Genomic DNA, 21,079 nt, shown 5'->3' on the forward strand with positions numbered 1-21,079 from the left:
TTGTTGACTTCTAATTCAATCAAACATAGACCAAGATTTAGTTTTAATAACTATAAACCATAGTTTTAAAGTGCTCTTGTAGTTTACTATAGTAGAATTTATAATAAAAAGCTATTAATTTCAAATGGAGCTACAGTAATCTTAATAATGGAGATGAAGAATACGTTCATGACACAGTGTAGGTAATAAAGTACTGGATAACATCAGAAATGGGAGAATGGCATCTGTAAAGAATGAGTTTAAGTATGGGAGGTAAATTCATACTTCACCTTAGTTCTGGTTACAGTTATGAATAAGTTTGTCATAGGTAAAATGCAAATGTTTTTGTGATAGCAGTAGAAAGCAGTGTAAGTGATGTGTGTGGCTAGTACTGAATGTCATATTAAAGCAGTTGGAGGGTATCTTAATGAGAAGTATGCATTGTAATGATGTTTTTTCTTTCTTACTTTTATTTTTTCTAGTCTGAACCAGAGGGTTTTTCTCACTTCCACTTGTATGTCTGTGCTGCCTTCCTTGTCAGATGGAGGAAGGAGATTCTGGAGGAGAAGGACTTTCAGGTAAGTAAAGAATTGAATAATACAAAAATCTGTGAATATTCATCAATCACAGGGAGGAATTTATTTAAATTTAGGTTCCAGGCATTATGTGGGGATGAATTTATAACAAAACAGAAACACTTGCAACAGGAATGAAGATGTATAACTATTTGTTAGGGTTCCTCCAAAACTGTTAGACCTGAAGTAACAGACTACAAACAGACTACAAACAATGTGTGGTCAGAAAAAAAAAAAACAGAAAAAAGAAAAAAAATGCTGTTTGTACTGAGACAGATGTTAAGAAAATGATTTCTGGAGATGCTGTGATAAGTAAATCCTAGGAATCTCATAAAATTTTTTTCTGAAAAGGTAATGGGATTTTTTTAAAAAGCTTAAATACATCACTGGAGTTCCTTATTTATGAATTCCCATCTCTATAATGTAGCAGCAAACTCCTACAAGATTATGTTTCTTCTTTCAAAAAAGCAAGGCAAGCAACCTTCAAAAGTAATAAGCCTATATTTCAAATATAAGGGCCAAATAAAAGCGTTGTAAAAGTGATTGTTTTGGGTCTTACATTTCAAAACCTTCCATTTGCTTAGCAAGGAGCATATCTGTTAGTTGTTTGGAATGGGATTTGAATAGTGTAAATAGGCAAATAATTTCCATACCCACGTAAAAGTTCGGTTGCATTTGCAAACTGGCGACAGTTCCATTTCAAAGCAATATTTTATATTTAATTTTTCTCTCTGATGCACATGCAGTTCCTAAAAGGCATTAAAGGCCTGTTTTCAGGCTGGCTGTAAACAAACCACACTGCAAAGCCGACACCATTTCCTGCCCCAGGGAAATGGCCTGTTACCAGCTTGTTTTCCCTTCAGCTGACTGAACTCTGTTGCCCTGTACAAGTGAGCCACTGTATGAGTCTGTGTATCATTGCAATCTATTTTATCGTCCTTTATAAAACAGTCTATTCAGTGCACTTTAACTGTCGTTGTCTATCTTTGCAATAAATAAACCCATATAGGCATGATGTAACTACTTTTGTACTACCTGATAATACTGGTATTTTGTCAAAAATAGTTTTAGTGTTGGTAGTCATACCTCTCAAATATAATTGTTCACTGCTAATCCTATTAATTTAATTTCCACTGATATCCTGCACCAAAGTTTTTAACATTTTCACCTCTCTATCAAATACATTGCAACCATGTTTATAGCACTAATGATCTCAAGGTGAAGTGCTGTGATGATTTCTTTTCTCCTTACATGTGCTCAGATTAGTTCATTAATGTAATACATAAGATATGCCTTTATGATTTAATTTCTTATAGGCTATGTAAGGTACATAAATCAGTAACACAATGGAACACATTTATCATACTGCTTTAGGTCACTTACCACATAGATAAGCAATTAGTAACTTTGAGGTTCTATATGCTATTGCTAGTGTCATCACTGTAAGGCTTCACCGTTATTGTACAACATCAGCTTTTAAAATGATTAAACTAAATTGTTTATAAATTCAGCAAGCGATGCTTCTCCCCCATGGGGGAAAAAAACCGCGCTATTCTTCCACTTTTTTATCAACAGCTGTATTGTAGACCATTACTTATTCTATGACTGCTGTTCCGAAAGTAATGTCTCCTGTTTTATCATGGTGACCCATGACCTCAGAGGTGGATGTTGTTGGTAAGGCAGTAGGGGTTGAGCCTTTCCCCCATGGTTACATTTTGTATGGGAGAAATAGCAGCAGAGGGGGCCGTCTGACAAAATGGCATCTGACATGGAAGTGTATGAGGCAAAGGTCTGTCATTGAATTCCTCCATGCAGAAAAAGTGACACCCACTGATATTCATTAATAGTTACTGAAGATTTTTTGGAGACCAAACAGTGGATGTGAGCACAGTGAGATGGTGGATAGTGCTTTTAAAGAGTAGTGACAGTGGATCATAGAATCACCAAGGTTGGAAAAGACCTCCAAGACCATCCAGTCCAACAGTCCACCTACTACCAATATTTCCCTATTAAACCACAACATCTAAATGTTTCCTGAACACCTCCAGGGATGATGACTCAACCACCTCTCTGGGCAGCCTGTGCCAGCACCTGACCACTTTTTCAGAGAAGAAATTTTTCCTAACATCCAGTGTGAATTTCCTCAGTGGGGCCGACTCACTGGAGAGTCACCTCTAGGTGCAGACTTTTATGAGCACAGCATGCAGGCTGTTGTTCATCGCTGGTGAAAATGCATAGGTAATGGTGTTGACTGTGTTGAGAGAAAGTGTTTTGTAGCTGAGAGTTCGCTTTATCAAAAAGTATTACTGTGCTCTTTGTATCTGTTGCAGTTTCCATGGAAATAAATCAGATCTCAAGTAATAGAGTTTTAAACCACATTGAAAAGTTAGAAGTTCAGTGTATGTTGTTGGATGAATATGATTGCGTTGAATTCACATTATTGAGAAGTCCTAGGTATAGTACATTTTGCAGTGAAATTTTGAGATTTATAAAATATTTTGGGAATCATTAGTACATATGTCCAGTAATTTCTCTTGCACACGGTGTATGCTATATGCATTTTTCTGCATATAAAATAACTGAGACAGGTCTGCTGATCAGTAAGGATGCCTGGTTCCTTAGTGCTTACTGTGAAAATTCACATTTCTCTTTTACACGTCTGTTTGACCTCTTTCATTAGAGTGAAGAAACTCATGAGATTTTTAAGGCAGAATGACTTCCCCAGAACACTGGGTGTGGTCATGTACCAGATGAGACACTGAGTGGATTTTGGATCAAAGGCCAATTTTAAAGATTTTGATTATGCTAGGTTAGGCAATATTTATTTATTCTTATCATTTGTTGAAGTATGTTATCAGTAGCATTATAGACAGAACAAAGGATATAACCTTTGCTCTTAAGGTACTTGCTTCTATTATTCTAGATTTCCACAACCTAATCAATTAATAAAAATGTGTGATGTTTATTCTTCCTCGTATAAAGCAATCAATTTTTACATATCAAATGTTCACCTATACATGATAACAGACCCTTATCACATCTTTTATGTGGATGGCTTTCATTTTTATTTTTATATTTATTTTAGTTGTTACTGTCATGTGGTTGTGTCATGGCTAGGGGAAGTGTTAAAATGTGAAAACTACTACTTGGTACTTGATTTGCATCTGTGCAAGGAATCACTGTACTGTTGTCTTCGAATTTGACTTATTGTTACTCATTTTCTTAAGTACAGCTGTAATTCCAGAATTTTCCCTAATTTGTGGGAGAAATATGAGTAGCTGATAACGTTAAGTGATAAAACATTCAAGCATGATTTTGAGCATATTTAGAATTAAAATATTAATAGAAAATATAGCTGTTGAATTTAATAGTGTCAGGGACAGGATATTTGACAGATTTGTAAGGAAACAGAACACTAGGGACCAGATTTATCTGTCATGCTGAAAATAAGTTAATAGTAATGTTGGACTGATACTGATTTAAATGTTAGATATTAGAGATTTAGTTCAAATTTTCAGTTTAAGTAAGTTATAATTTTGTTGACATAGTAGAGCTACAAAAATATATTCAGTATGTTGCAGTAAGAAATCTGTTTTGCAGATATTTTTTTTCATCATTCTAAGATACAGGCGTTTCTATGCAGCAGACATTTACACCCATGCTGTCATTAACCCACATCTTTATTACTACAATGTCCTTTTCTTTGGCTTTGACAAATGCATTTTTGCTTCATTTATATTCATGCAGTCTGCGAAGAAGCTGTAAAGATCATTTTTCAGTCCATCATTTTTTCTCACTGTTCACCTTCTGTAACTTCCTTTCCTATGTGGCACCAAGGAAAAATAGGTGGTTTCTATTTCAAGGCCCTTAATGGACTAATACCAACACCTTACCTGTCATCTCATATTCTGTACTGAGATTTTGAATGCCAGTTTATCAGCCGGCGATGACAGCCTCATCACGTGTTCCTGAGTTATTGAGAAAAGTATCTGTGCTATGTTCTTTGTTGACCATCTTATTTAAATGGAGCACGTAATGCAGATCTTGCTACTTCTCTCTCAGTCCTTGTATTTTTCTGCGATGCATGGAATAGATTTGGCATATAGGCTATGATGCTGTTAGTCACATTCACATCGATGGTTTTGTGTTGGTTCTTTTTACCTTTCTGTGAACTTGCTGTCTATTGAAACTTACTTGAGCAATGAAATCTTTGGATTAGTGACTGTCCTTTCTTCTGATTTATATAATCTTTAAAATAATTCTGAGTAAATGCTATGGAGTAGCTTCACTGACCTCATGAACAAAATGAATGTATACGCAGCAGTCTTTTCCAGTAAAATGCTGAAAAGTGCTCTTGACTTTTAAAAAATGTTTCATGAAAGTGAAATATTACAAGTTAATGTTAGTTCAAATGATGAAAGATGAACCATCATCTTTCTACCTCATATGATGAATAACATTTTAAGGAAATGTAGGTTATTACTATTACTTAGGCAAAAGCAAGTGTCTTCCGAAGTTGTGATCAGGTTTATTCTTAAACTGAGTCTTCATTTTTTGCATATGTTTGTTTTAAGGTGGTTGCCTATTTCAGAGGCTGCTGGAAGCATTTCACAGTGCCCGTGTTTGCATGAACGTCATTTAGGGTGTATTTAGGTTACTGATGCACTAAGCACCCTCAGCCCCTTTAGTTTGTTTTGGCTTTCCTTCTCTGTTTAGCAAGCACTGAACTAGAATCAGCACAGCTCACTGCTACTTACCACTCTTCTGAAATCTCAACTCATCTTTCAGTGCTTTGATCCCTTCTTTCATAGGTTGCCCAGATAAACTGTGGATGCCTCATCCCATGACTTGCTTAGTACCAGATTGGATGAGGCTTTTGGCAACCTGGTCATGGGGAAGATATCCCTCCTTATGACAGTGAGTTGGGATTAGGTGATCATTCAAGTCCCTTCTGTTCCTATTTCTGCTTAAGTAGGTGCTTGCATGTTAGCTAAAATTGCTTGAAAAAGTTAAAAACAAACAAACAAACAAACAAAACCCACTACCACAATGCTACTTCTATATACTTGTCAGCAACGTGTATTTGCGTTAGGTACACAAGTTAAATAGTGTAACTTTGCACCTTAAAATGGGATTATAAGTTAGTTACAGAGGTGACAGAATAAAAAGATGCCTGGAAGACAAATTGCAGTCTTTGAACAATATCTGCCTCGTGTTAAAATGGTTTTCTTCACATGTTCTCTTATGTTAAATGACTGGGTAGTATTACTTTATAATCCTTTATGAAAGATAATTTGTGCAATTTTATACTGGTGCTTGCATGAGTTACTGCCTTTAGTTTAAAAAATTTAATATGAAAATCCTTCCTGGTGATTATGTGCTATAGAAATATGTAAGATACCAGAAATACGATTTTATAGCATCTATTTATTCTCAACTCCTGTGATATGGTTTTCACATTTTTTTTTTAATATTGTTACTATTTTTGATAAGGTTTTTTAAACAGTTACTTTCCCTGCATTATCCTTTATATAAGTGCAGGACTTCTCACACTATATGACATGAGCTATAACTGATAAAAAATACTTCCAATGTAGCTGCTTGTGTGTATGGTGCTAGAAATTCAGTTCCCATTTCTACTGCAGTAGAATGCATCTCAATTAAAAAAAAAAAAAGAAAAAAGATAATATTTCTTTTGAGCATCATAAAAAATGACCAATATATAATGGATATTGAAGAAAAGATAAGAAGGTAAGTGGAAAAGTGAAATTTGGTTGATAGCAAAGGTAGTTAATTGCAAATTGTCAGTGCTGCTGAAAACTTAATGTCTCCACAGTGACTATTCTGATTTTTATTTTTCAATTAATCATGAGTTTATCAGCAGCTGGAGTGCACTTTGGACAATAGCAAATAAAGAACATTCTAGTAATGAAGCCCACAAATCCAACCTTTTGTTTGTGAGGAGTAGTAACTCTTTAGATTGATATGTTCATCTGTATCTTGAGGGACCTTTCATCAGCTTTTCCTGTCTACTGTAAGTTCTTATACAAGTTAGGGCTTTTCCCTGTTTCTGATTCCCTGTATCCAAAAGCTTCTTACCTATCTACCGATCTCCTGCTCTGAATACAGACTTTCTTTCAGAGGCTTTACAGTTTTGTCTTTACATCCTGGTTGCAACTTTTACTTTGCAGCCACTTGTCAGAGGAAATCATTTGTATCATTTTTCGGCGTGATTAATATGTGTATTTTTATATTTATTCCATAAAAGTCCTTTTAGCATTTGTTCAGAAAAGTTCATAAATGTTAAGGGATACTTCTGTTTGGAGGCTCCAAGCAGTGTCAGCTCTGAGTTTAGTCCAGGTAGGACGGTGCTGTATTCAGCTGAGTCCTGAAAACCTTCAGGGACAGAATGATTATAGGTTTTAAATTATGTGTATTGCAAATATCTTAATGTTTCAATGCTGAATTGGAGTCAAACTGAGATGGGCTGAAATACTAAGCTGAAATTCATATGGCAAACTAAGATCTGATAGGAATTGACTTAGTCCTATTGCTTTTACAGTAGTTTTTGGAACAGAAGAGTGTATACCCCTCTTCTCTATAAGCTATATAATTAGATGGTTTTGTTGTCCTGGATCCTGTGTCCTTGCTTAGCCCCCCCTTCGTGTATGGGAGATAACAGGGCCTTTTCTGTGGATGTATCAAAAGCTGATCAGAGATAAAGCGTGCGAGCATGGAAATATTTCTGACCTGCAGAGCCTGACTTCTAACATTGCTGTGATTTTATTCCCTGCTGTGAGCACTTTTGGAAGGCATTCACGTGTTGTAAGAAAAGGGAAGCTCTGTTTTAGACTTTGAACATTATAGCTATCAACATGAAGTAGAGTATTGGAAATAGGCAGCTGGGAGTTGGCACTGTTACATCATTTATATTCACAACAGCCAGCTTGCAGTAAGAAATTACTGACATTATTTATTATTTTTGCATACAAAGAGCTTTAACTACAGAGAGTGAGGAGCGTGGTAAAAATTGTATCACCATCTCATCTTGTATATAGACAAAACATCAGTTGGCTTTTGGTCCCACTCCAGCTATTACAGCTTCATTTCAACTGCTCTGTTCACAATCCTGCTCAACTTCATTAAAAGCGTCTGCATCTTTTGGTTATCATGAGTTTCTTGACTTAATTTTCACCCTTGAGTATACTGCAAATCAAATGCAGGAGACGTTTTATTGTACAGTCTTAGAAATACAAGTTTGGTTCCATAGAAATTATTACTGTAAAATTTTAGTGTTGATTTAAAATGGAAGGGATGGGCTACGCCATGCTTCTCTTAGCTTCCAGAAATTAGAGGCGCTTGACTGGTACCAGGAGGAGGACTTGTCCTCTGTCTAGAAAGTAGCTGGAAGTTTCTGACCAGTTTATATGGTAGACCAAAAATGGTTTAAGAACCATGAAAAAAAATAAAAGTCTTAGTGCTACCCTTTCTGTGTATTTTTGTGACTCTTTTTCTTCTGATGAGGCTGTAGGCTTATTTTTCCTATTTTACATATTCTTTCTATCTTCTTGAAATCGTGACTTTAAATGTGAAAAGCTGAGAATAAAAATCTACAAAAAGAAAGAAAAAACCACTTACGGTAGATATTTCTTTCAGCTAGCAATATGAGTATCTTTACACTTTAGCCCACATCTTTTTCCTTCTTTTACTTGAGCTTTTAAACCAAGAGTTCCTGGTCATCTGACTTTTTAGAAATAATCAGTAATTTATTTCCAGTGATAAAGGTATGTTTTATGTTCTGTACCTGAATCTGACATCTGTACATCTATTTCTGTTGCTTTCTTTCCATTCAGTTCCCTTCCTAAAAGTCATAGTTACTGTTTAAATTTTTTGCAATACTTGCAAATGGTAAAATTGCAAGTTATAGTTCAATTTTATTGAATTGCATGTAGCTTAAGTGTATATATATATATATATTTGTTAATGAAACTGAGAACTTTGTGCTATGTATGAATCATGTCTAATGATGAGAGTCAGTGGAAACACAGCCTTACTTCTTCCAAAGCAACTTATCAAAAATAGAAGTCATGGGGAATTAGGTTTAGCTGCCCACTACATCCACAATTTACCTTAGGAGATCTGTCTAGTTTTTAACAGGCCCAACTCTCATTCCAGAATGTTTTTTAAAAATTCATTTGTTGTAATGAGGTTGGATTACCAAAACAGAAGGTTTTGAAAATCGCTGTTGAAGGAGTTGAATTCTACAAATCTGCATACTGCATCAGTGTTCACCAATTGTTTTTGTCATCTTTCATAAATACACTTTGAGTGCTGTAATTTAGTAACTTTATTCTCATTTTTATCCTATACTGTTTTAAGGGTAATTTCAAGGCATATAGCTTTTACCAAGTCATTTATTTCACAGGAGTTTGACATATCTGAAAACCAAGGTATAGGGCTGTAATAATAAATGCCTTCTTGCCTGGTGCATTAGTTGGGAACATCTAAATGGGGGTATGGTGCATCACTGTTAAAGTTGTTTTGGCTGTTTCTGCATGTAAAAGTATAAAAGGTAAGAATACAGACAATTGTTTCCCACTGGTAGCCAGTTTGCAAATATGTTGGAAGTACACATGAAAAGCAAGGGTCTTAGGAAACCTTATGCCACTTGTCAGCAACTCAGATACTGATTTTGATCCCACTATTTGTGACAGTGTTCCCCAAATGATTAACATTGATTGCGATAATGTGTGAAAGTTTGCTAAACATAAAGGAAAATAAATCAAGTGTGAGTGTATAATGCTTCTAACATTTTTATTACTAAGAATGATCTGAAGAAGAGAGAATCATTTATAATCTTCAGTATTTGGTCTGTTTTTTCATCTTGTAAGTGTGTGCACCAATTGAAAAATTACATTTGAGCAGTGTTTTTCTTCAGTTCAAAGTAAGTTACTGTTTGAATGGTTTGCTTCTGTGGTAGTCAGGGAACATGTTGGATGATGGATCAAATTAAAAAGCTTCAGCACTGGAGTGCATTTTCATGCTTGGATTTCATGTGCAACATACAGCAATTCATTAAATTCTGCCCTTACTTTCATGCAGAAAAAAAATATTTGTCAACACATTTAGTGTGGTTCACAGCTGAGGTTGTAATGCTGTGTATTGGTAGGTCTGAGCTGTACCTCTTCTGTTTTTCAGTGTTCTTCGAAAAAGAATAAAGCACCTACGTGAGAAAGTTAGCATCCTGTTGTATTTGCTAATTCAGAGGTGCTGCATTCACTAATATTTGTCTTCCATGTTTTCCAAATATTAGAATTCTAAGTAACAAAAGAAAAATGTTAACCAGGTTCATGATTTAGCACGTGTTATGTGTAGATATAGTAATGTTACAGAAACCTGTTAAACTGAAGATTGGTTAATGATGTAGTTAGTCTTAAGGTTTAATGAAATAAAACCAGTCCTATGAGCCAGGTATAAATTATAGCTAATGCAAGTTTAAATTACATTTCTAGTCAGTGAAAGAGCATGGGTGAATCAGCTACTCGTGATGGCACCCTATACTCTGTAAATACTTATTTCATTCTATTAATTTTAAAAGGTTATGGCACTGACTGACAGTGGAGTTTTAATTCCTACTACAAGAGACATGGTCAGTTGAGGAGGGATGGAAGCAAATCCAGTGGAGAGTTCTGAATAAAGGGGAGAAAATAACTCCACGTGTCAAACTTGCTGTTGTGTGAAGAAAAACCGTGGAGCTCAGTGTTTATGCAATTTGTATTGCTTGAAGGATGATGTCTTTAATTCTCAAAGTTTCAAAAAGAATGCTTTAGCACTCAGTCTTCAGGGGCAGAAGTTACTCAGCTGTGACAGTCCCAAATCCTTTGTGTGCAACCAAGTGAAAACTGATACATCATATTGGGAAAATTATTTGGGTGAACATTATTTCTCCAAACAACAGAGAAAGGAGCTTGGGAAAAACTTTATTGTCTTAAGGCTTTTTGGAAATCTTCAGTCTGCAATATCCCATTCTGCTCTGGCTGAGTGGAACGTAGACTTCCTTCTCCAGCACTCATTTATTATTTTGGGATTTAAGGATTTTAGTATCATAGCTTTGAATAGAATATATTTTTGCTGGAAAACAGACCCATATGGTAGAAATAAAAAGATTTTCAAATGCACAAACAGTAAGATGCTTAATTTCTATTTCTGGACATGTTAATTTCAATTCCTGTTTACTATTGTCTAAATAAGCCTTAGAGGTTTTATTTTGAGCGCATTTTTATTTTACTTGCATTTATTTTGTTAAGTCATATTATTCATTCTGTACAGTGTTGCCAATAAGTGACTTAATATATTTATATTCAGTCTGAACTTTTTTATTACAATTTATTTTCTGTAGTGACAAAAAAGGAGAGCAACCTAGAAGAAAAAAAACATAAAATGTTTCCAGCATATTTCTCGGTCCCTGACTATTCTCTTCAGGATCAAAAGAGACTTCAGTGTTGAGAGTTATCTGAATATGGAACTTTAGAGTTCATTCTGGTAGTGGTTTACCAATAAAATTTCTTTCTCAAATTGTATGCCATAAAAATTGTAGGATCTGACTCTTCAGTCTTGCGAAGTTGACTACCTAGAGTTACATATGTACAAAGTTCAGCAGCTTACCAAAATCTTTATCTCATTATACTCCCCAAAACTTGTATATTTTGAATGTGATTAACTTGATCCCATTAACCTTGTAGTGTTACTGGTCAGGTTTTCCTATTTGCCCTAGGAATTCATTCTCAATTTTTAATGGAAATTGCTTAATGAATTTGTGCTAGATTAAATGCTTTTTTTCTCTCTTGTCTTCATTAATGTTGTCACTTTAATTGCAGAAAAAATGTTTGATATGGCTTATATCCCTCACTTGATTGTTTTTGTGTAAGGCTGTCCTTGCAGAATGAAATGACACAATAGTCCCAGCAACAAAAATGAATACAAATGCAACTTTTGGAATGAGTGAGACTGATCTGGACTGAGTGTAGTCTAATCAGTGTTGCTTCAAAGGAGGCTAATTTAGGACAGAGACTGTAGATTTGGGGTCCATGTATTCTCATGAGTTGTTAAAGTATTCAGAAGTAGGCTATTTAATGGTCCATAACAACAGTTGCCTGAAGTGAAGAGCTGTACTTAAACTGTTCTGTTATTGCTGGAGTAAACTACAAAGCAGAAATTATGCAAGTATTACTTACCAGACCTATGGCAAGCAAATGATGTTACTTGATCAATATTTAATAGTGAGAAACTTTCAATGTTTATATTATTATTTTACAAGAGTAATAAACATTGCAAGTAACTTGCTGTCCTGTAACTGTTTCAGATCAGAAAATAATTTTAGAATACTTTTTCTAAAGTGAGTAATGTGTTTTATTGCTGGTGTTTTTTTATTTAAAGAAAACAACAAAACAGAACTGTAAGCATGCTGCCACAACTGATGGTTCCCATATATATTCATTTTTTTCTCCAAATTGTCAGGATATCACACAGGGTGATGCCAGCCAGAGAGACCTAGACAGGTTCTTTTTTTTTTCCAGTAAGGGTGGTGAGTCACTGGAAAGGTTACCCAGAGATGTAGTGGAAGCCCCATTGCTGGATGCACTCAAGGTCAGGCTGGATGGGACTTTGAGCACCTGACTGAGTTATAGGTGACCCTGTGCATTGCAGGGGGGTTGGAGTAGATGACCCTTGAAGGGCCCTTCCAACTTAAATGATTCTATGATTCTGTAAAGGATGAACCACTTTAGCAAATCTGCATTGCTCAAAAAAACACATTTTTTTATGCTGGCAGTGTGCAAACAACACAGTGAATCCAAAATTAAGAAAAGGTAATACTGTACTAGAACTCATAAATCAAAGTCTTAATCAAAATCAAGTTGGTAGGAAACTATTATTTATTTCCAATTCTTTAAAGTCGTTTCACATAAAGAGGAGAAAGACTGTGCAGGGAGAGAAAATTCTAACAAATGTAGTCATTTAGTCAATAAGTTTATTTGAATAACTTCTGATGAGATTTTAAAATTGTTTCCAGCACAGTTTTATAATTGCAATTAACTGAGATAGTTCTGATTGCATCTAAAAATCACACTGTGTATAAATTGAAATAGAATTCTATTTCACTTATTCTGGGAAAAAAGAATGAGTTGAAAAGTATATGCATAAAATACAATGGATATGAAGAATATGATTTGTCTAATAATGCTTTGGGAAAAGTGCAAGAGTAAGGCTTCATTTTTTGTTCCATGAAGTAGTTCCTTAATAGTCCCCCGAGTATTTGGATAGCTTTAAGTGAAAGAGCATAATAATTCAGTTTTGACTTCAGTTGAGTTATTTGACAAATTCCACTCAACGTTTTTAGTAAATGCTGCTGTCTGAGAGTTAAATTGTACACAAAGTGAAAAATGCACAGTCTTCTGAATATTCTGAGTGGGACCTCGGGGATCCAAAGGTATTCTGCTGTTACAGAAATACAATCATACTTCTTTTCAAAGCATATTCACTTGGGTATATTAAAAATCCATACAAATAAGTGAAATAAATAGGCTTCAAAACAAAAAATGTTTTGCAAATATGCAAAATAATTCAAGTATAATTTGCACAGCATTTTACAAAGATGACAAGGTTTTACTCTTTGTGTTTTATAGTTGAGACTAATGCATGTCATTGTAAATACTGCATAATAAGATACTGGCAGCAAATGAGATGAAAAAGCTGAGCTGAAGTTTTAACATCCATATTTTGGTATCACCCTTGTTTTTAAAAGCTGCTACTTATTGCATCTTGGATGTGTTACCCTTAACTGATCAGAAGTGGGTGCCAAAACCAGATTAACTAACTCAAAGACTTAATGAGGGCTCAGGATAATTGAAAAGCTCACGATGTTGAAGTAGTCAAAAAGAAACGCAATAGCTTAATTTTTTAGAAACACAGAATGAGGTTGCAATGATAAATATTGTTATTGGCAGAACTACAAACATATCAATCTTTGCTTCATTGTTAGGAGGAAAAATAGGAAAAAAAAAATTATCCAAACTAGAAAAGGCTGTATATGTTATCTATTTGATAAAGACTTGTAATTTTAAATATATTCTATGTATCTTCCAACTATAATTAGAGCATTGAAACAGCACCTAATGTGTAATTTTCCATGATGTTTAAGTTATTGCCCACTTAACAGAACAGTACACTCCTTGGAACGGGAAGGTTTTCTTCATTCTTGCAATTTTCTCTGAATGTTCTTATCAGTCCGGACTTATTTTTTGCCATGGTACAATTGTGTTGTATCTTGTTTTCTTCATAATTGGTTCTTTCTCAGAGTAAACATTGAGTGTGCCTTAATTGCAGAATTATCGTACTTCGCTTTCAGTAAAGTTACGTGTCATTAACAAACTGAGCCTTAGGATAAAAGTATCTGCATGATAGTGGACATTTAATATGGAAAACTAATACCAAAGTATCAGTGTCAACAAATTACACTGAAACTAATTCAGCTAAAATTGATGTGATGAATGCCAACTGAATTGAGAAAGCTGACCAAGGGAAAATGAGTAATGCTAGCAACATGAAATTGGAAGGTGTTTTTATTTTATAATGCCATTTCTTAAGACTTAAAGGGAATGAAATAGAGAATAAATATAAATTTAAGATAAGGAAAAATGAATTGGTCTAAAAATATGTTAATGGATATCACAAATGTGCACAGACTGGAAAAGTTCCCAGTTTATTTCACAGTATAGATTTTCACCAAAAGAAAGCCAATAATTAAAATTATACTATGTAATAAAACAACTAACTAAATCTATTTGATGATTTGATCAAAATTAGAAATTTAAATGTAAACTTTTTGTTAGAAGCTTTCTTAAGGTGATCATTACAGAGTATTCTTCAGTGGTTGGAATAAAGAGAACTAGAAAGTGAGATCTTAGCTCTTATTTCTTATTCGTGATTTTTTTTCTGGACAAATTTCAGAGTTTTCGTTTTGTATTGAAAGGTGACCGCATAATAACACAGCTTTTTACTTAAATACAGTCAATCACTATTTTCACAGAAGAAAGGGGAAAGGGTTTGTCTCTGTAATTGATGAACTCAGTTGAATTGTGTCCTCTTGTTACTGACATCACTCATTCCTGTATAAACCTACTTAAGATAACATGGATTTCCAAAGAAATTCGTTGGACCTTACACTAAACACAATGTCTTTTCCATCTCTTAATTAACTTATATCTGTGAAATCTAAGATGCAAGTAAAACTTTAAAAAGCTGTCTGTTGATATTTATATTAGTGGATATGTTTTAATCTACAGTCAGTTTCTAATTCACTTATTTTATGAATTTAAAATAATTTCTTGCTAGCGAGTCCATTGCACAGTCCTTTAACTAAAATGATGAAGTTTATTACAAACATAGGATTTATGTTAATGTCATGATTTTCACATGTATGTCTACCTAAAGGAAGCATGTCTCAGTCTGTTTTGCTTAAAAGCCGTAACCCTCTGGAATAGCATTCTGTTTATACTAAATTTCACACTAATTTTTTTTATAGCTGGATATATATATATATTTTTTTACCCTGGATTCGAAGAGGGGTCAGGGTAGAAGGTGTGCTGTAACCGTCAAAAACATGGCAAGAGCAGCTGCAGTTAGATGGCTAACTGCTAAAAAAGCAGCCATAGCTGTGTCTCAACTGCAGATGGTGATGACTGTGGGTGAGGCTCTGGAGGACTTTAATGTATCTTCTATCTCAGACCATTCATTCTGAATTAAAAGCATAATCATACGAAGTTAAAGATTTTGATGCTTTGCTAGGAATCAGATGTGCCAATTTTAAAATATTTTATGCTTTTAACCTTTTTTTTTTTTTAATTAAGATTTTCAAGTTCCGTGTATCATCTATATCCTAAGTGTTTTGGCTGGGTCTTTGAAGATGCAGGGATGGCATGATTTGATTAATAGAAATGTTTTATTTGGAAATGTTCTGATCCACCCATTTGACATAAGATCAGGTATTAAAATCTGCAGCCTTCAAAGTTCTGGCTTTGTAGATAAAATCTACATTTACCCTTTTCTATGATTTTTGGTTTCCCTTAGTAAATGAGAAGGGTTCTCGTCAGTGGTCCAGAGGGTGAAATTATAAAAGGGAGTGATTAATTTCTTTTCCTGCTGTCTGGGCTCCTAACAATCTTTTTCAAATCATTTGATTAGAATTGCTGAACAGAGTTGAGTAGAGTGAAAGAAGAAGCACTAAAAAAAATCCAAACCACAGACTTTCTGAAGATACAGAGAATGCAGCTAAAGAGAGAAATGATTTCTATGTAAAGAAAAACAAGAACTCTGTTACAGTCTCAAATTCAGTGCTATTCTCACGTGATTAACAGCTAAATCTTTCAATTGGCAAAATATGCCTGTGTGTGTATAATCGTTGAAATAGGGGTGTTTGTGACTTTATCTTAATCTTGTATTGCTTCTTTAGTACTAAAATTAGTTTAACCAGAAGAATAGATTTTACGTATCTTAATGTAGGCAAGCAAGTGTTGCTTCTTCTTGACATGTAGTTCATCATCTGCTCTGGCTCTCTGACCATAATGAAGTCTCCTATCATAAAGTAGTGTGAGAACAGCATAAATATAAAGTAGTAACAGAATGATTTAACAGCATGAATCAGCAGTGGACCGTTGTGGCTTTCCAAATCTGTACGGCAACTTTGCTATCTCAACAGAATGTTAGAAAGTAAATGAGGTAGCATTAGGGTTGGAGTGATTCCAGTCATCATAAGTAGGCTGAATTCATGCCTCGCTGGTGCTGCAAGGATGCTGTCTCCTCCTGTTTCAGTCTTGCTGAGCGTGTTATCGTCTCCCTTGTGGGAGTATGATCACTTACCAGTAAGTGATACACTGGAGGTCGTGGGTATGAAACTGTAATGAAAGAATCTGACATTTTATTAGCTTTATTTATTTTCTTTTACTTGTCAAAAATAAATTTGCTCCAGTTAAAATATTTTACATATATTTTGTTTTAGTTGTTTGGATATTCTTACATATTTACTCTTGCTTTTGTCACAATTATGAATACTCAATTACTTTCTGTTGATGTCTCTATTGTAGTTTATCAGAACACATCTTAGTGTTGAATTTGTTCTCTTAATGGACGAGCATTGTTTTATCCTGGAGAATGCTATCTGAAGGCTTTTCCTAATTTTCAGAAATACTGTAAATAGGGAAGCTCCAAAGTATCAGAGGACAATACCGTAAAGAGGCTGTGCTTTCCTCATGACCCCAGTGTGTCCAGCTAACAATAGTGAAAAAGATATTTGTATTATCTGCAAAAGCAGCTTTATTTCCTTTTATGGATTTTAATGGCAAGTGTGTAATACGAGAGTTCTTCCTGTCTTTGACCTGTTTTATTCTTCTGTCTTAGAAGAATGTCAGACAAAAATAATACCACTGTGCTCATGGAGATGATAGAGACATAGTCTTAGTTACACCTATTAAATATTTTCTGTGAGTATTTTCTAATTATTATTATTTATCTAGTTACTCATCCAATTTTCTTACTCTCAGTTAAGAAGAGCATATGAAACTCTTTTCCACCGTCATTCCTATCCTAGAGCTTTATTTCTATTTTTCATCTTGAAAAGTATATCTACATTAGGTAACAGTCAAGGCTATGAAACTTAATTTTATTCTTTCATGAATATTTTGATGAAAATATGGAAGATGATCATTTCTTACTGGAGTCTATACTTTTTTGACTTTTAAATAGCATTTAACAGCAAAGATGACTTACTAACTGGAGGACTAAAAAATATTTTTTAGTTAATTGTATTCAAGGGCAGGTTTACCTAGTGAGCTTCCATGGGAGTCAGTAATTGGCAGAATGCTATTCATCATTCCCACTGATGTTCGAAAGTATCTATAAAAAAGCTGATAATAAAAATCTGTGGATGGCATTCTGACCAAGTGAGAAGGACAGTGCAATGACAGAAACCAATCCCAAATCACATGTCCAGTTTACCTCTGAACGCAAGCTGCCTTTTGATACAGTCAAATGAAAAATTTTTTGCAAATATAGAATAAGTAGAATATGTCATGTCTCTGGAGTGAGAGACAACATCATGGCTTCTGAAAAGATACATTGCTGACGAGTATCATTAGGTGAGCTCCCAGAATGATGCTGTGGCAAATGGGAATAACATTATTCTTAAATTAATGAACATAAAAGTTTGTTTTGTATTTGTGTGTATGATAATATTGAATCCAGTACTTATATCTGAACTAAAAGGCTTAGAGCTCAGGATGACTGAAAGGCTTGAAATATTTAATTAGTCAAAAAGCATATCAATAGATTAATTGATAAATATATGAGAGATTTTTATAGAAAAGCAATCCTAACACACAAAGAAAGTAAGTCATGAATTTCTGTATCTCTTAGAGACTTTTAATCAGTGTTTTTTTCCTGAAAGAAAACAGGTTTAGATTTAGTTCCTTTTACCTACACAAGAGGTCAGACCAAGATAAGTTATGATCTTTTCAGGCTTTAATATCTATGATTCTACTAATCAGCCCAAAATTTCTGTTTTATCTGACAAACAGTAATCCCACTGATATATAAGATTGCTGTCTGATATAGAGACAGACAGCATCTGAAATACTTTCCACTTTTGGAACAACTAGACAGTGAATTGGCCTTAGAATACAATTTTGAAATGACATTCATCATTTCTTATGCATTTTTCACTTCACATAGTTTCCTCTTGAACATTTTGGTATCTATGAAGACTAATTGGCAGAGGAAAAGCACTGTTTTGATTAAAAAGACATAACAGTTGCTGAGTAATCTCTGTGTTTAGTGTAACTGAACTCTAGAAGCAAGTGCATTTTGGTTTGCCAGTATCTTCCTTCTCTTGAAAGCCTATGTGAAATAACAGAAAATATATATACGTTTTCTGTTTAGGGCTTTTTGGCTCTGTGTGTCCTGAGACCAAACCCTTTACAGATCTGACAGTCCATTTGCACGCTGGTAGGGTCACCTGGCAATACTGGGGGTCCCCTCTGATCTGCACACGTTTTCAAGAGCCCTGTTTGTTCTGATTGCTGCCTTTTAAGAAAGGCAGAATGTGATGCTGGGTGTGTATAATCTGGAGAGATTTCATGTAAGCCTTGCTTTATGGTTTTTATTTTACAGAGATTCTGCTGCTATCAAAGTTTTAAATCAAATCTTTCACACAATGACAATCTGATTTTATTGGCCTGTAAGTTTCCAGAAGAAGCACTTTCTGATTAATGTAGGATATTTTTCTCACATCAACCAACATTTTTATGTATTTTCAGTAAACACCACAAAGGGATCTCTGCATTTTCTCCATTTCAATATCAAAAGCATTTTTATGAACAAAGAAAAAGTGTTGTTCTTCCTGAGCAATTTAGGTGACCTGCTAAACTAAATGCACTGGCAGGGCTTCCATTTGGTTGGTAATTCACAGCTGTCACTGGAGACTTCTCTCTACAAAGAAAACTGTTTTCTTTCCATGTTTATTTCTTCAGCAAAAACTGCGGCATAACAGTGTCAATTATTGGCCTTATCCGTGTGTAACCCTGGAGAAGACTAAAATCACAGGAGCCTGCACACTTGACTACCAAAGTCAATCAAAACTACTGATAAGAGAACAAAGAGAAACTAAAAGCTTTTAGAGTAGGAGCTGAATAACAGAATGAAGTGACATATGACTTTCTTTGAGACAAGCAGATGGAGGAGGATTAACTGTATTTCTTTCACTCTTCTGTTTTCTCCTATGGTTTCCTAAATGCTCTTGATGTAGATTTTGCCCTCTTACAACAAAATTGTCTCATTTAAACAGCAAGACAGTAAAAATAACAAGTATTTAAATGCCTATTGTTTTGTCATCTACTTGTAAACAAATAGGATTTAAAATTCTTCCAGAAATGTCATTATAGCACATCTGCTACTTTTTTTCTTAACCTCATAGTTTGCTGCCATGAAGAGGAAGATCTCAACTCATTTGCTCTGTGCAGTAAATGATTTTTGCACTAGACATCCTTTTGCAAAGAAGGATATAATGTCACTAATCTAGCTAATGCTAAGCAAAATGCACTTGGTCTGACGTTAAACATACTTAACTGAACAATACTTCTTTCACAAAACTAGCTAATGCTACGTAAAATACACTGGGTCTGATGAAAAGCAGAACATCCTTTATCTACTCAAGAAGCCCAGTATATTGTTATCTAAGTCAGTGTGGGGGCCCTCTCCAGTATATCACTGTGAAACTGCCAACCTGGAAAAAACAAGAAGAGGGCAATTGGCGGTCATGAAGAGGAAGACTGCTTCTTTCATCTCTGAGGGTCTGAGACCCCCACTCAAAATCACTGAGCATGTGCAAGGAGGTGGGACCCTTCGTTGATGATTTTGGGGGGAATACTGAATATGCATGTACTGACTGGGAAACCTTTTGCAGATGTTACACAAGTGATGCATATAAGCTGAAGGTCTTTTGTTCAAGATATGCGTTGTTAGTGCAGAGATATCCCCCCCTGCAACCGACTGTAAGTAAAGAATGCCTGCTCACTAACATCACACTGGAGTTAATGAGTTACTTCCTGAATTTCGGATGGCAGATGGAGCAAACTCAAGCTCTATATATTTTGTTGAGTAGTATTTGCTAGCTGTTAACTGAGTTACAGTGGTCGCCCTCTGTCCTTAGGCAGCTATCACCAAAGCTTTGTACTAATCTTTTTCATCACGATTCCTTATACACATTAAATCGCACATGCTGATCTGCATAAGACAACATCTTAAACAGGAACATAAAAAATCTTTAATAGCTGTTGTACTCTCCCACATCCTTTATGATTGTCACTGCTGGCAAAAAAAATGACAGAACATAGCACGTAGCTGCCTCTGAATTGCCAGCTTACAGGAAAAATTATTAAGGTAAACTGAAATTGGTGCCGGTAATATACTTCTGAAAATTACACTTCATGTAGCTGATACCTTTATTCTGTTGTCTGAAAAAGGACACTTCTTCCAAACTGCATTCTAGTTTCCTTTCTTGGAGATTGTTGTGGTAAATACAGCTATTCCTGCTCTCATCTGTATCTTGACGAACTGATGGAGATGTAGTAAAGCCCATTAAACCCTTGGATTATATCACTTAATGCACCACCAAAGTATTTTTCTATTAGAAATATTTTTACTGCTTTGGTCAAACACTTAATGACCTTTTGGTCATATTGTCATATTCATTTATTTAAACAAAATTACATTGTATGCACAAGGTATGCTTTTGTAAAATATGTAATACTGTGAAAAGCCCAGCTCTCCAAAGGAAATCAATTTGAATATAGTAATATAGTATTTTCCTTAATGTATGTATATTTATGTAGTTTTGAGTCTGTCGGTAATCAGAGAGATTTTTCAAGGTTTTTCTCTGAATCTGTAAGCCCATACAACTCTTCTTAATGTCATTTAGA

At 34.7% G+C, this 21,079-nt stretch overlaps 1 protein-coding gene across 1 annotated transcript in view; it reads left to right on the forward strand.

Moving 5' to 3' along the window:
* TBC1D22A (TBC1 domain family member 22A) overlaps positions 1-21,079 on the forward strand; it is a 153,846-nt gene that overhangs the window by 115,486 nt on the left and 17,281 nt on the right. The window contains exon 12 of the mRNA XM_031603071.2: positions 462-557. Within this exon, the coding sequence (XP_031458931.2) occupies positions 462-557 (96 nt within the window). The remainder of the gene's footprint in view (positions 1-461; positions 558-21,079) is intronic.

This window comes from Phasianus colchicus, chromosome 1, assembly GCF_987193195.1.
Source record: "Phasianus colchicus chromosome 1, bPhaCol1.hap1.1, whole genome shotgun sequence".
NCBI classification, from domain to species: domain Eukaryota; kingdom Metazoa; phylum Chordata; class Aves; order Galliformes; family Phasianidae; genus Phasianus; species Phasianus colchicus.